General features: G+C 43.1%; 2 protein-coding genes across 2 annotated transcripts; both read left to right on the top strand.

The window, feature by feature from the left end:
• The first annotated feature begins 398 nt into the window (after positions 1-398).
• On the top strand, positions 399-1,530 carry LOC109425545 (p53 and DNA damage-regulated protein 1). The gene is made up of 2 exons (XM_019700791.3): positions 399-541; positions 1,029-1,530. Exon 2 carries the CDS (start codon positions 1,033-1,035, stop codon positions 1,453-1,455), a length of 423 nt encoding a protein of 140 aa, XP_019556336.3. The 5' UTR covers positions 399-541; positions 1,029-1,032; the 3' UTR covers positions 1,456-1,530.
• Positions 399-15,861, top strand: LOC109411288 (heat shock protein 60A). Its single transcript, XM_062860032.1, has 3 exons — positions 399-541; positions 12,597-12,762; positions 13,021-15,861. The coding sequence occupies exons 2-3, from the start codon at positions 12,598-12,600 to the stop codon at positions 14,581-14,583; spliced, it is 1,728 nt and encodes a 575-aa protein (XP_062716016.1). The 5' UTR covers positions 399-541; position 12,597; the 3' UTR covers positions 14,584-15,861.
• Positions 15,862-16,110: the final 249 nt, after the last annotated feature.

The raw sequence follows: 16,110 nt of genomic DNA, 5'->3' as shown, positions 1-16,110 counted from the left end.
AACCGTGCTTGTGATAATACACATGCATAGTTTTACATGCTGTTGCGCGTGCATCTGCTTGAGGCGACGGAGAGAGTCATGACACCCACATGATCAATATCTTGATAATACAAGAAAAAATATCGCGCAAAGTTTGTTGTGCAAAATCGCTAATATATAAATATTTATCATCTTTTCAAAATTCACACTCGAAATGTTTCACATTGCAGCGGTTCCGAACCGCTATGAGAATTCTCTCGCGCGATGTAGTCGCGGTGTAATCAGCTCCACATTACACCGGCACAATTTTCTAGAAACGTCACCCCCCGCCCGGCAACAACGTCAACAAAACATCGGTCAGCTTCGTCCGTCGTCGTCGTGGTCGTGGTCGTCATTCATCGTTCTACTGCCAGTGAGTCCGGTATTCGTGCATTTACGCGTGCCCGTCTGGAGTTGCAAAAACGTGACTTTTTGTGTAATCAGATCCTGATCAGTTTTTGGAGGAGAGGAACGATCCGCTAGATTTCGTGTCCCCGCCGGAAGTGAAGTGATTGTAATCCAGGTGAGTGTAGATGCAGATCTGTGGGGGAGGAGTGCAGTGGAATTTCGATTTTTGCGAATGGGAAAACAGGGAAGTCGGGCGTGAAAGTTAGGTTATGTTCCAGAAGATTCATATGCGGGTTTAGGGGTGAAGGATGATGGCAGCGCTTGTCCTTGATTCGGCTTGAAAGCGATGATAAGCCAATCAATTTGATTGGGAATCCGATCAAAGAAAGTTCTGGTGAATGAAATGGGCTCGGAATCAGATCAGAGATTGAGGAAGATTGAAGCAAAATTGATTTGTGCCGCTTGGCAACTGGAAGCCGCTTGCGACAGCGGTTGTTACGTAACGAAGCATGTAACCATGGAGGAAGATGATGAAATTTGGCACTCAAGATGAAGTTTGAATGATACGTCAAAATTTTTCCGTTCCGGTTTCCAGCGACCGAGCTAATCCTGAACTTCCGTCTCTCTTTTTCTCGGTTTTTGACTGATTATGGATGAATTAGAGAGATGTCAGCAACTACCGGTACCACCAGCTCCCGTCGCAAAATGACCGAGATCCTGCAGGAAACGGAACGAGTTGCGGATCAGGTTCTGATGCGGAAGCAGGAACTGATAGCCCTGGACAAACGCCGGCAGGAAACCCGGGAAGCGATTCGGACCATCCGGAAGAGTTTCCCCCGGGAAGATTCCAAGGTGTGGATCACCGTTGGATCAATGCTGATGAAGCAGAAGCAGCCGAAAGCGCTGGAACTGCTGCAGAAGGATGCCGACCAGATTGAGGAGGAAATCAAGACCATTAGAAACGAGCAGAAGGTGTTGGTCAATCGGCAGCGCGATCTGGAGCTGGAGAGTCCACTGAGGGGTTTCGATTTGAAGCCGATGAGTGCGGCGGAGATTGGCGCGATTCGGGCGAATTTGCCACAGTTTTAGGAAGCGTTTCGAAGCTGCTGATGATTGGGAGGAGAGATCTCAAGAATCGGTATTCCACTGCACTGTTAGATTGTAAGAAACCAAATGATAGATATTTAGGTTATTTTTGTATAAGTGAATAAACATAGCACTAAGACCAAACGATTAGTTAAACGAGCACTGGATTTATGCCAGTTTTTGTGAGAAAAGTCTAGATTGTAAGACGCGGAGAGAATTTTAGGTGGATTCCTGGTCGGTCCATTGACTTTTCGTAATGGAAATTTACTTGACTTCCGTGGGTAGAGTATCTTTGAGCCAGCCACACCATAAAGGAATACAAAAATGAACGTTAGTGTCGTCCTGAAGCTCATAGTGATTGTGTGTGTAATCAAAGGACCATAATCGAAAAAAAAAATCTTTCTTGGCGTTACGTTCTCTTGGAACGTCTCCAGCCAGAAAAACTTTAAGGCTTCTATGGGATTCCTTTAAGTTACCTCGTATCATTCTGCTTGGTTATCTCTCGGAATTCGATGATAATGTTACGAAAAAAGAATGTCAATGTCTGAACTCTTTGATTTCTTAGGAGTCCCTTTTCGGATTAACCCAGATGTCCCTTTTTAAATTCCTTTTAAAATTTGTTTTCTGGGGATTGCTTCAAATCAGTCTTCAGCAGAAAATAACAGCAACGATGAATCTTTACAGACTTGTGCAAAATGGTACAGCCCTAGTGGCGTTAGTCCAAGAACCTTACTTTCGTAAGGGGAATTTCTATCTAGGAAACCTTGTGAATCCGGTGTTTGCTACTTTCAGTAAAAATGAAATGGCAAACTCGCGTGTCAAGCCTCGAGCATGTGTGCTTATCAACAATGCAATCGTTGCTACATTCATCTCTGAACTAATCACCAGAGATGTATGTGCTATCACAATTGATGTATCTGTTGGAAACCTCAACAGGAAATACGTATATTGCTCAGTTTATTTACCGCATGATAAACCATCCCCTACGGATGCTTTCAAACAGGTCATCGCATACTGGAATTCAAATGGCCTTCCTCTATTTGTTGGCACTGATTCTAATGCTTTCCATATTATCTGGAGCAGCTCAGACATTAACTTGAGAAGCTCCAGTTTAATAGAATATTGAAGTAGTAAAGATCTTGGATTACTTAACATAGGCAACCGCCCAACCTTCATGGTATCTGCTAGACAGAAAGTGTTAGACACAACGCTTTGATCTAGCAGAATTAGTCACGATCTAACCAATTGGCATGTGTCAGATGAAGAATCTTTATCTGATCATCGCTACTTCTTTTTTGAACATGTGAATGTTACTTCGCAAACTTTGCGATTCAGGAATTCCCGGTCAACCAACTGGAATCGCTTTACTGATTTGGCTGCGGCTAAATTCCATGGATACTCATCATCTATGGGGCACGTTCGGTGTAGTACTAGATTTGTAGTAATGAGCTGATTTTTTGTATGGTGAGAAGGTCAATTCTCCGTTTCTGTAAAGAAATGGTGCAAAAAGCGTGGGTATTATGATTCCTTGCCTAATTTGATGCTGTTTGAGCAAAACTTTGGATAACTATGTTGTTTATGTGGCAAGAAATGGAGAAAACAACAACACTGTTGCCCGAAGTTTTGCTCAAACAGCATCAAATTAGACAAGGAATCATAATACCCACGCTTTTTGTACCATTTCCTTGCAGAAACGGAGAATTGACCTTCTCACCATACAAAAATTCAGCTCATTACTACAAATCTAGTACTTCACCGATCTGTCCTATTGACACTCCAAGTGATTTAGATGAGATGCCGTCGATACTACAACGACTTTCATCATGCAAGCTTTTGAAGAAGCTTGCCCTCTGCTGTCTGTGGAGACTACAAGAAAAATTCCTTGGTGAAACTCTGATCTGGCAAAGCTCAGGAACCAATGTAGTAAGAGTTGGAACACATGACGTTCGGCTGGATCGGAGGCTTTTCATGACAACTTACAAGGTCTACAAGAAAGCTCTCTGTTCTGTTGAACGATCCGGTTGGAAAAACCATTGCACGAATGCTTCCAGTTTAAGTGAAGTCAATCGGTTAAACAAAATCCTTACGAAATCTAAGGATTTCCAAGTGAACGAACCTCGTTTGCCAAAATTTGCCATTTAATGGTGATTTCACTTCCTCTGAAGAGAAAGTTTCGGAATGTTTATTCAGTACACACTTCCCCGGATGTGTGGATATTACATCTTCGGATGAACCTGATGTCTTTTCTTGTAGTTATGATTCTCTGGCTTCGGCGCGGAGTATTGTAACTGTAGAATCGTTTGAGTGGACACTAAATAGCTTGACTCCTTTCAAATTTCTGGAAAAGTGCAGATGGGACTTATCCTATTTTGCTTCAAAAAGGATTTGATTATTTCAAACATGTTTTGAAAAAAAAATACTTGTTTGCAGATTGGCTAAAGGGTATATTCCCAAATTCTGGCGACATATTACTGCGAAGTTCATTCCAAAACTGGGTCGTGCGTCGTTTGAAGTAGCAAAGAGTTTCAGATCTGTCAGTTTGACCTCTTTTCTTCTGAAATGCTAAGAACGCATTGTGGATCATCACATCCATGATGTTCATCTGGCCAATGTGTCTTTTCATGTGAACCAACATGCTTACCAATCTGGTAAGCCCACTGCGACTCTTTTACACAAAGTTGTTTACGATATCGAGACGGCATTCGCTCAAAAGCAATCCTGCTTGGGTGTTTTCTTAGATATCGAGGGTGCCTTTGACAATGTGCCTTTCGATGCCATATTGGTAGTCGCACGGAGTCATGGTATATCTCCAATGGTTTCCAATCGGATTCACCAAATGCTCAAAAACCGACATCTCTTCTTGACATTGCGTCAAGCGGCGATTAGGAAATTCAGTGTTTGTGGATGCCCCCAAAGGGGAGTCTTGTCATCACTTGTGGAATCTCGTAGCTGCTATTGAGGTAACTCAACAATAGCGATTTTCCTACTTATGGTTTTGCCAACGAATACCTAACATTGTTAGTCGGTATGTGCATCAGCACCCTTTTCGACTTGATGCAAAACGCTCTTCAGGTAGTTGAGGGTTGGTGTCGCCAATATGGCCTTTCGGTAAATCCGAGTAAAACATCTATTCAGTAACAAATTTTGAAAACGACGTATAATCAATGGTGTAGCATTGATTATACGTCGTTTTCAAAATTTGTTACTGTATTGTTCTTTTCACGGAAAAGCGAAACCGTAATGGTGTTCGAACTTAACGTCTCTTTGATTCTGAAATCAATGTGACTGACCAGGTAAATACGTTGGACTCATTCTTGATTCCATGCTTTCCTGAACACCTCATGTTGAGTTCAGAATCAAGAATGCTTGTATGGCCTTCGGGCAATGCCGGCGAACCTTTGGTACAAACTTCGGGTCTAAAACCCAAGTATATCAAATGGATTTACACAACTGTGGACATCTGGTTATCTGGAGAGAAGTATTTCAGACGGCATCGTATGTTACACTGATGACACCCTTCTCGAAGGTCGAGCAAGCAGGGATTGGCGGCATGCACCGTGCGGTGCGAAAAAAGCATGTGCTTCACACAATCTCAAGTGCTTGTCTCCCGTTTTGCCGAGAGACAAGAGACATATGAGTGAGAGCTTTCGTAATTGTGCGAGAGACATTCGCAGCACTAGCTCTACGGCGCAGGGAGTAATGCTCGGTGCTTGGGACTGTGCTTGTCACCAAACAGAAAAAATCACTTAATAAATTAATTGAAGAGTTTGTGTTTTCGGCAAAGTTGTTAAGCTTGTCAAGGGTTGACAAGTGATGGGTCGTTTGATTCGAAATTTTTCCAATCATGCGTAGTATCAAGCCAAGTGCAAAGCACGGAGACAAGCACCGAGAGAGTGCATACGACAGAGCGTGAGAGACAGGAGAGCTCCAGCGCGCGGCACAGTAAGCGAGCAACACACAACCGATTGCGCGTACTCGTCTCCTTCTAGTTTGTTGTGTTGTCTCGTAGCAGCGTGTGCGGCACGGAAAGATTTTTGAGTCGCACCCTATCCCTGCGAGCAAGTGCTGGTGTTTATTCTCGTGAGTTAAGGCTGCATCAGTCTTATTCACTTGGTAGACACTACACCGCTTTTCAGGCCGAAATCTTTGCTCTTATGTGCGGAGTGCAATCAGCACTTCAGCAGCACGTAATGGGCAAAGTAATATACTTCTGTTCAGATAGCCAGGCTGCTATTAAAGCACTTGCGTCGTCCAACTCCAGGTCGAAGATAGTTATGGCTTGTCGAACTCAAATCGAAGAGCTGAATTCAGCAAACGCTGTTCACCTTGTATGGGTACCTGGCCATTCTTCCATCGCTGGAAATGAATTGGCTGATGAGTTAGCTCGCACTGGAGCATCACATGACTTCATTGGCCCTGAGCCAGCTATTCCGATATCGAAGTGTTGGGTAAAGCTTCAGATTCACACCTGGGCTGCTACTCAACACAGACAATACTGGAATAGTTTGGAGTCATGTCGTCAAACCAAATTGTATTGTACTGAGCCATCTCCAAGGATGGCGAAGTATCTTACAATCTGTCAAAGCAGAATTGCAGCATTCTGGTCAAAGTATTGACTGGCCATAGCCGACTCAGCTATCACATGGCGAATATTCAGCAAGCTGATTAATTTGCATGTGAAACCTGTGAATCCGATTATGGAACTTCGTATCATTTGATATGTAACTGTCCAGTTTTTGCGCAACTGCGTTTCCGAATACTCGGAAAACACTTATTAAGTGAAACTGACTTCAGAAACCTGAATCTTCAGGACGTTCTGTTGTTTCTGACCCGCTGTGGTAAAGAGCTAGGCTCTCTTTACGCTTTATGCGTTATCACAGTGCCTTTTTCATGGCGCTGTTTGAACCCATTGTGGTACGCTTTTGCATGTATGACGATCCTATTCCCTTACCTGTCGTTTCCCCTTCCCTTCTCCGATAGGTAAATGATGAATAGCCTCGTGTTTATGGCGATGGCACAAATTCCCCAAATGGAGGAGGACGTGCCTCTGGAGCCGACCTACAGTAGAATAACTAGCCACAGAAGTTCAATGCCGCGACTGTTCGTGTGACTAACATCTAGTTTGTCACGCCCTTACAGCGTCAGCAGCGGTACTAGAAGTGTCAAGTTAATTTTGTTTACCAAAACAAAAGGTACTCTACATGGAGGACACTTAAAAATAGTAAATTATTGCAATTAAAGTTATTAAAATAATTTAATGAGAAAAGTGACTACGGCGCCATTGGAGTTCTAGTGTATTTCTATTCGACCTACTGACATCTGATACTCTCGAGAACCATTTTAGTCGGGTTGCTATCCGACAAATGGTAGCAAATGCTGACATGCTTTTGGCGAGGATTATGCTTCATTACCAGCGATGGAGATTGGTAATAGGTCCTTCTTCGGAAATTTGAGTACGCAATTTGTTCCACCACATGCCTTCCTGCACTCAGGACTGGACACTGCAACTCCGAAAATCATACGAATTTACTATAATTTTTTGCCAGAAGAATTTCTTGCGAAAATCATAGTTACGAACGATGATTTTGGATTCAAAGCGCCAACTATTATTATCATACTGTTACTGTATACATTTCATAGCTCTAACGTATGAAAATCATAACGATAACGTATAAAAATCGAAATAAATTTTTTTATGAAATATTTCGCATAAAGTTTATGCCATAAACTAAAAAAACGCAACCTGGAACCGAACCAGGAACGCTAAGATTAGAGAGTGCGTGCTTTACTCATGCGACCATCGACACTTCGGAAGATGAAGTGTTTAGAAGCCAATAAAAAATTAGTTGTTTTTTGGCTATGATTTTCATACGAAACTTCTTATGAGGTTTTTCATACGATAAATCTTATGGATTTCGCTACTCAGTGTATGAAAAGCATACGAGAACTATGAAATGATGGAAAATATAAAAATAACTGAATCATAAGATGTAAACTATGAAAACCATACGTACAGTGTCCTCAGAGTGGATAGCGCAAGATAGTGTCATATATTCCGCTTCAGAAGAGGATAAGCTACCGTTGGTTTTTCTTGACTCACTAAGAGATAGCTCCGCCTTGCATCGTGAAAACATAGGTATCCGGTTGTAGACTCCCCAATCTGCATCGCTATATTCAATGATATCAGGGGATCCTTGCTTCGAATATTCCAGTGTCTCCCTCGGTGTTCCCTTCAGATATCGTATTATTCTTTTCACAGCTTCCCAGTGCTGCCTTCCGGGGTTCGAAGAATATTGGCTTACATCGTTAACAGCATACGAGATATCCGGACGAGTCACTTGAGCCACGAGTGATAGACATCCAACCGCTTCTTTGAAAGGTACACGATCGATTTCTTCCTTTTCGGTCTGGTTTTTGGGTGCCATCGATTTATCCAATTTAACGCTTGGTTCGGTAGGGGTAGCAACTGGGTGGGAATCGACCATGCCAAACCTCTCGATTATTTCTTCAGCGTGTCTCTGTTGATCTAGCCGAAGCTTGCCTTCCGCACGATCCCTCGAAATCCGTTTTCCTAGACAACACTTGTCTTTTCCCAAGTCTTCCATTTTGAATCTTGTGCATACATATCTCTTCAACTGCTTCTTCAAATTCCGATCATTGGTGAATATCAGGAAATCATCCACGTAGGGTATATGTACCATTCCTTGGCCTAATTTGCAAGCCGCCTTGACAATTTTGACCATAACTCATGAATTAAAAGCACTATAAATAATATGTTGACCCTATTACACACTCTAAGCAATGCATGTTTCACCAATTGGAAGTAAACTAATGTAAATATTCAAGAATTTACTTAATTTAGTTGAAAAGATTCGATGTGATGGTATGCAACGTTGGTCTATGGTACAAAAATTGGCCTATTAGTGGATACAACGTTGGCCTATTACTTTCCATGCACTAGAACCACGTATTATCTCACTTTTTAAATATTTCTGCTGAAGTATTATCTCTGTTTGTTCACCAATCTTACTTTTAAATTACATTTTCGGAGCCAAAATTTCAAAAAATTATAAATAAATCACTTAAACTAAAGTTCTTTCTTAATTAAGTAATGAAAACAACGCAACCCTATTATTGTGTTATATTTTTACAGTCACCGCACACCAAATCTCTTTTCCTGTTCGTTCTTTCTGGTTCTTACGCAAGCAATGTTGTTAACGTCACTTTATCGGTGTTGTTGACGTAATTTTACTGATGGGCCAAGATTTGGGTACATAGTGAAAAAAATGTCCTCAATATTCGGCCCACATTCAATTTGTAAAATAGTTATTATTCGTTGAAAACAAATATACAAGTTCAAAATAGCGTCTTTGATCGTCGCATCAAATGTTCAGTTATTGGAAATTTAATTCGAAATGTTCCAGAATCATGCCTTTTATGACCATGTGTATAGACTACGCACTAAGCCGAAGAAACATGGCGTCTACAAAAGCTAAACAAAGTGTCATTTTCATTCAATTTAAATGCTCCAAAGTGCTAACATTGAAACGAAATATTACAGTTGTATAGCGCATAGCTTTTCCGATATCCTGTTATGCATGTTTGTTTGAGTTTTTGGTTTACGTTGAGATAGGCCGAACGAGGGGACTATGCCAACGAAGCATCCCGATACCCTATATGGTAACAAACATCATCTGGTCACCACGAATCATCCAGTATAAACACGGATCAACGCTTGAACGGTTAAGGCCGAATTCTTTCAGAACGACAACGAGCTGCATGTTCCACAAACGACTAGATTGTTTAAGACCTTGAATTTGCCGACTTTGCCGGTCACTGCAGGAAATCCTTCCAGCTGCATTGTGAAAATGTCCTCGTCAATGCTGTCACCGCATCCATTTGATCAACGTCCAGGTCATGTTTCACTGCCATTGCCATCAAAAAACGCTCCGTCACATACCTTACTACTGGAGAGTATACCTCGTCGTAGTCCATCCCTGGGCGTTGAGAACACCCCTTCACCACAAGTCGCGCTTTATATCATTGAATGCTTCCATCAGGACCACGCTTCGTCTTAAACACCCATTTGTTTTGGATCGCCTTTCGTCCTTCAGAGTTTATCTAGGACCCACGTTTGGTTCTCGTACAAGGATTTCATCTCGTCTTTCATAGTCTCGATCCAGCCTTTTCGATCCGGCCGATGCAGGCCTTCCTCGTAACTCGTTGGATCATCTGTTGGATTCGCATCGTCCGTTGGCATCTGAGTGGAAACCAGACCAGACCAGGCTTCTTCAGGTGTCTTTCTAACGCTCGTGATGGACTCGATTCACCATATACGCTGCAGTCGATATTGCTTCTGCCCAAAACTCTTTGCCTAGTTTTGCCGCAGCCATTCGTGCCATTATCCAATCGTACAATTTTGATCTGCTTATTGGATTGCTTCTCAGCCTTGGCTTTAAAAATCTTGAATGCATCAAACGCCTGATTTTTATTCTGGAGAAAGGAAACATTCACCATCGTCCACAAACGTCAAAATAGCGGCTGCCTCCTTTCGACGGAACTTCGATTGGGTCACATAAGTCTGAATGTACTAACTGCTTGGAAACAGTTGTGGCACTTGCTTACCTTCCAGACAGGATATGTATCTAGTACTCATACCAAGCATGAATGTTTGACAATGTATCTCAGTGCGTTACGAATCACAGAAAAATCGAGTTATTTCAAAGTTTATAAAAATCAATTTTCATGAATTCCAAATAGCTAAATAAAAGAAGATTACAAAAAACCATTCGTGAACAGAAACTGATTCAATAGGACAGATCGGTGAAGTACTAGATTTGTAGTAATGAGCTGAATTTTAGTATGGTGAGAAGATTAATTCTCCGTTTCTGCAATGAAATGGTGCAAAAAGCGTGTGTATTATTATTCCTTGCCTAATTCTATGCTGTTTGAGCAAAACTTTGGGCAACAGTGTTGTTGTTTTCTCCATTTCTTGCAACATAAACAACATAGTTATCCAAAGTTTTGCTCATACAGCATAAAATTAGGCAAGGAATCATAATACCCACGCATTTTGCACCATTTCATTGCAGAAACGGAGAAATTACCTTCTCACCATACTAAAATTCAGCTCATTACTACAAATCTAGTGCTTCACCGATCTGTCCTATTGACCTTTTCACCATACAAAAATTCAGCTCACTACTTTCAATAGTACCGTAAAACGAGGTATCATTGATCAGCGGGGTAACATTGATCGGCTTGACCGACATCATGAAATGTTCAAACAAACATTTTAATGGGGCAAGGGGGAAGACAGCTTTTACTCTCGGAGCTGATCGGGAGCAAATTTTGAGCAGCTCTGAGCAACTCGCTTTGCTCAGCACAATGTTAGCTTACATGGCAACCATTGGATTTATATGTTTACGCAGTGAACAATGTGCATACCGCCTGCAGTCCTACCCCATCAATGTTTCGTGTTTTTCCTTGTTGGGTGAAAGACCCAACTTGGAGTGGGAAAAAGTGTATCTGCAGTATGTTAATGCGGTATCCAGTGCTGTAATTGATTAGAATGGGGCACGTTCGGTGTAGTACTAGATTTGTAGTAATGAGCTGAATTTTTGTATGGTGAGAAGGTAAATTCTCCGTTTCTGCAATGAAATGGTGCAAAAAGCGTGGGTATTATGATTTCTTGTCTAATTTGATGCTGTTTGAGCAAAACTTTGGATAGCTATGTTGTTTATGTTGCAAGAAATGGAGAAAATAACAACACTGTTGCCCAAAGTTTTGCTCAAACAGGATCAAATTAGGCAAGGAATCATAATACCCACGCTTTTTGCACCATTTCTTTACAGAAACGGAGAGCTGTCCTTCTCACCATACTAAAATTCAGCTCATTACTACAAATCTAGTACTACATCGAACGTGCCCCATTATCGCGTATGTTTCTACGAGGCTGCGTAATACCGGCACCGCAAAAACTGACCGACCGCATACGTGCGGATTAAACGCGATCTTGCCCCACCCGTTTTAACTTGCCCCGGTGTACCTTATGCGGACGGGGGCCGGATCATAACGTCCGAGGTCAAAATGTCCCGTTCGTGTGTGCCGATTACTCTGGAAATGATGCGGCACAGTTCGCCAATGGGGCACGTTCGGTGTAGTACTAGATTTGTAGTAATGAGCTGAATGGGGCACGTTCGGTGTAGTACTAGATTTGTAGTAATGAGCTGAATTTTAGTATGGTGAGAAGGTCAGTTCTCTGTTTCTGCAATGAAATGGTACAAAAAGCGTGGGTATTATGATTCCTTGCCTAATTTGATGCTGCTTGAGCAAAACTTTGGATAACTACGTTGTTTATGTTGCAAGAAATGAAGAAAATAACAACACTGTTGCCCAATGTTTTGCTCAAACAGCATCAAATTAGGCAAGGAATCATAATACCCACGCTTTTTGCACCATTTCACTGCAGAAACGGAGAATTAACCTTCTCACCATACCAAAATTCAGCTTATTACTACAAATCTAGTACTTCACCGATCTGTCCTATTTTAGTATGGTGAGAAGGTCAATTCTCCGTTTCTGCAATGAAATGGTCCAAAAAGCGTGGGTATTATAATTCTTTGCCTAATTTGATGCTGTTTGAGCAAAACTTTGGTTAACTATGTTGTTTATGTTGCAAGAAATTGAGAAAACAACAACACTGTTGCCCAAAGTTTTGCTCAAACAGCATCAAATTAGGCAAGGAAACACAATACCCACGCTTTTTGCACTATTTCATTGCAGAAACGGAGAATTGACCTTCTCACTATACTAAAATTCAGCTCATTACTACAAATTTATTACTACACCGAACGTGCCCCATTGCATAACTTCTAGGCGTGATATGATAGATTGACACTGTGTTGCAAAATTTGGAAGAAAGGTAACAGGAAAAATTATTTGGAAGAAAGGGGAAAATACACATGTGTATTATATATGAAAAGGGAGAAATTAGATACAAAGTTAGAAGAAAGAACAGCTCAGGACCTTCTGCATACGATACATAAACGGTACCTAGTTGCTAGCCCACAAAACCCGCTTGTTCAATGTCCGATTACGCCTTATTAACATGGTTAACATTCCTTGCTTTTCTTTGCTTTCAGAATGTTCCGCTTGCCGACAGTGTTACGTTGCACCGCCGCCCGCCAGGTTGTCGCCGGATACCGCGGATACGCCAAAGATGTCCGCTTTGGACCGGAGGTGCGCGCCCTGATGCTGCAGGGCGTTGATGTCCTGGCCGATGCCGTCGCCGTCACAATGGGACCCAAGGTAAGGTTTTTCTTCGAACTTGGAAGTTGTGGTTTAACATTTGTCTGCACAGTGTGGCCAGGCCCACATTTGTATAATTTGTATCACATCTCTGATATGCTGCAAAATGTATTAATGCTGACAAGAAAATATCAGAAGAAATTTTGATATTTGCAGGATGCTTTTCAATACTGGCTGTGCAAGCACTAGAGTAGATTAGTAGAGTAGACTAGAACTAGGAAGTCGTGGTTTAAACCGTGGATCTCTTCTTTCCCGCAGGGTCGCAACGTCATCTTGGAACAGAGCTGGGGCTCTCCCAAGATCACCAAGGACGGTGTCACCGTGGCCAAGGGTATCGAGCTGAAGTGCAAGTTCCAGAACATCGGCGCTAAGCTGGTGCAGGATGTGGCCAACAATACCAATGAGGAAGCTGGAGATGGTACCACCACGGCCACTGTTCTGGCTCGGGCCATCGCCAAGGAGGGATTCGAGAAGATCTCCAAGGGTGCCAACCCGGTGGAAATCCGTCGCGGTGTGATGCTGGCCGTCGACGCCGTCAAGGACCACCTGAAGAGCATGTCCCGTGCCGTTACCTCGCCGGAGGAGATTGCCCAGGTCGCTACCATCTCGGCCAACGGAGACCGTGCTATTGGAGATCTGATCAGTGAGGCGATGAAGCGCGTCGGTAAGGACGGTGTCATCACTGTCAAGGACGGCAAGACCCTGCACGATGAGCTGGAAATCATCGAGGGCATGAAGTTCGATCGCGGATACATTTCGCCGTACTTCATCAACTCCAGCAAGGGAGCCAAGGTTGAGTTCCAGGATGCTCTGGTGCTGTTCTCGGAAAAGAAGATCTCCACCGTCCAGTCGATCATTCCGGCCCTGGAACTGGCCAACTCCGCCCGCAAACCCTTGGTCATCATCGCTGAGGATGTCGATGGAGAAGCTCTGAGCACGCTGGTCGTGAACAGACTGAAGATTGGTCTGCAGGTTGCGGCCGTCAAAGCTCCAGGATTCGGAGATAACCGCAAGAGCACCCTGTCCGATATGGCCATCAGCACCGGAGGAATCGTCATCGGCGACGATGCCAACCTGGTCAAATTGGAAGATGTACAGATGTCTGATTTGGGACAGGTCGGTGAAATCACCATTACCAAGGATGATTGCATGATGCTGAAGGGTAAGGGGGATGCCAAGCACGTCGAGGGTCGTGTCGACCAGATCCGGGACCAGATCGCCGAAACAACTTCTGAATATGAGAAGGAAAAGCTGCAGGAACGCCTCGCTCGTCTGTCGTCCGGAGTTGCCGTCCTGAAGATCGGCGGTTCCAGCGAAGTCGAGGTGAACGAGAAGAAGGATCGCGTCAACGATGCTCTGTGCGCTACTCGGGCTGCCGTTGAGGAAGGTATTGTCCCCGGAGGTGGCACTGCCCTGCTCCGTTGTATCAAGACTTTGGAGAACCTGAAGGGATCAAACGACGATCAGAAGGCCGGCATTGACATTGTCCGAAGGGCTCTCCACCAGCCTTGCACTCAGATCGCCAAGAATGCCGGTGTCGACGGATCGGTTGTCGTTGCCAAGATCCTGGACCAGCAGGGTGACTACGGATACGATGCCCTCAACGGTGAGTACGTCAACATGATCGAAAAGGGAATCATCGACCCGACCAAGGTCGTCCGAACGGCTCTGACCGATGCCTCCGGAGTTGCCTCGTTGTTGTCCACTGCCGAATGCGTCGTGACGGAAGAACCCAAACCAGAAGGTGCCGGTGGTGGCATGCCAGGCATGGGCGGTATGGGAGGAATGGGTGGAATGGGAGGCATGGGAGGAATGATGTAAATTCACCTCTCTGAATCAACCTCTCGTTATAAGCGTAAGCCAGTGTTAAGACTTGTTTAGCCATTAAGGAACACATAATAACAACGCGATGAAGCTATCCGGGAGGATGTTCCGGTTCCAAAAACCTAGCAAGTTCCAATCGACGGAGCATCCTTTCGGCTACCTTCGTCCTTCGCATCAAGCGCGAAAAAATCAAGCATTTAAGGTCGATGTTCAATCTCCGCTCGTGTTGCATTTTCATACAAAGCACGAGAAGAGATCCTTACAATATTAGTCGTTAAGAGAGCGCAAATCTTTCCTCTGCGAAATAATAATAAATGTTATCGGTAACCGCTAGAGCAAGCTGTAGCGCGATTGTGATTATACTGCCTATGATAACCGTAATAAAAGTACCGTAGGAAAACAATACTCCAAATGGTCGAGCTACATTAAGTTTTACAATACAGGTCATGGTGATTGTGGTTTATATGGTTGAGACTTTTCATGCAACTCATTCTACTGTTGTATGGTGTCAACTGTAGTTTTCGAAGTTAACTATTTCACCATTCCGTTTATTGTATTTCTATGGTTTCATAATTACGGAAACAGTTCAAGCGGTTTATCCAAAAGAGGTTGTTTTAAATTAAAACAATCGCTTCGACACCCCGAAGAAGAATCATCACACGGAACGATTACCACATTTGTGTAGTGTTTCATTCCTCGCCCAGGGACCCCCAGCAGTTGTTCGTTCGCAGAAATAAGTTTTAGGTACCTATCAGGTTCTCTCTTCTGTCGTTGGAAAGCAATTCTCAAACGTTTCAATTCTTTGAATCATGATTGCTAACAATTTCCGGTCAGTTTAGAACAAGCTAATGTAGATTACAACAGAGAAGGAAGCGAAACCCCCAAGTTTAGGCAACAAGCATAGTCAAAGAGTAGCTGTATAGATTTTTTTTTTCTAATTTGTGGAAAGGATTATCTCTATATTATCGTATTTTTTGTTGGTTATAGTGATGAAACCGAATAGTGATTTTGAGCGTAGTAGAATGGATCTTTTGTTTGTGTTGAGGAAAATAAACAGAATCGTACTTTTAGGCTATAAGAGACATTTTGTTGTCGGCAGGAACATCCAGTGAAAGTAACAAGATAATTCCAATCATCACTGCTAATAGGTACTGGTGTGCGATATCGCGTTACCAGTCAAGACACAGACAACAAAACACTAGACAACAAACTTAGGTAAACCAAGAGATCAAATGAGATCACCAAGAGAATATATACAATTTTTTATACAACGGATATTACAATCAGACTCGGCTATTTTTTCGATGACATCCTTTCTCTGTTCCTTTTTTTCTGGTCAACTACCGTTTCAAACTTCATCAACCAGCATCTACCTTACCTTATCGGTCAACCTAAAGCATGAGTGTCCTCTGCTGTACGTAGGAGTCGTCTCCATTCGACTCGGTCCATGGCTGTGCGTCTCCAGTACCGCATGCTGCGAAGAATCCGCAAATCGTCCTCCTCTTGATCGACCCTACCAGCTCG

This window comes from Aedes albopictus, chromosome 3 (genome assembly GCF_035046485.1).
Source record: "Aedes albopictus strain Foshan chromosome 3, AalbF5, whole genome shotgun sequence".
NCBI lineage: Eukaryota > Metazoa > Arthropoda > Insecta > Diptera > Culicidae > Aedes > Aedes albopictus.
This window is presented reverse-complemented; position numbering and strand designations above follow the sequence as displayed.

What these genes read in the sequence shown, in the direction of transcription:
- LOC109425545 (XM_019700791.3), top strand. Translation starts at nt 1,033, where the DNA reads ATGTCAGCAACTACCGGTACCACCAGCTCCCGTCGCAAAATGACCGAG.
- LOC109411288 (XM_062860032.1), top strand. Translation starts at nt 12,598, where the DNA reads ATGTTCCGCTTGCCGACAGTGTTACGTTGCACCGCCGCCCGCCAGGTT. An exon ending in CCGTCACAATGGGACCCAAG is followed by an intron (nt 12,763 to 13,020) that starts GTAAGGTTTTTC and finishes TCTTTCCCGCAG; the next exon opens with GGTCGCAACGTCATCTTGGA.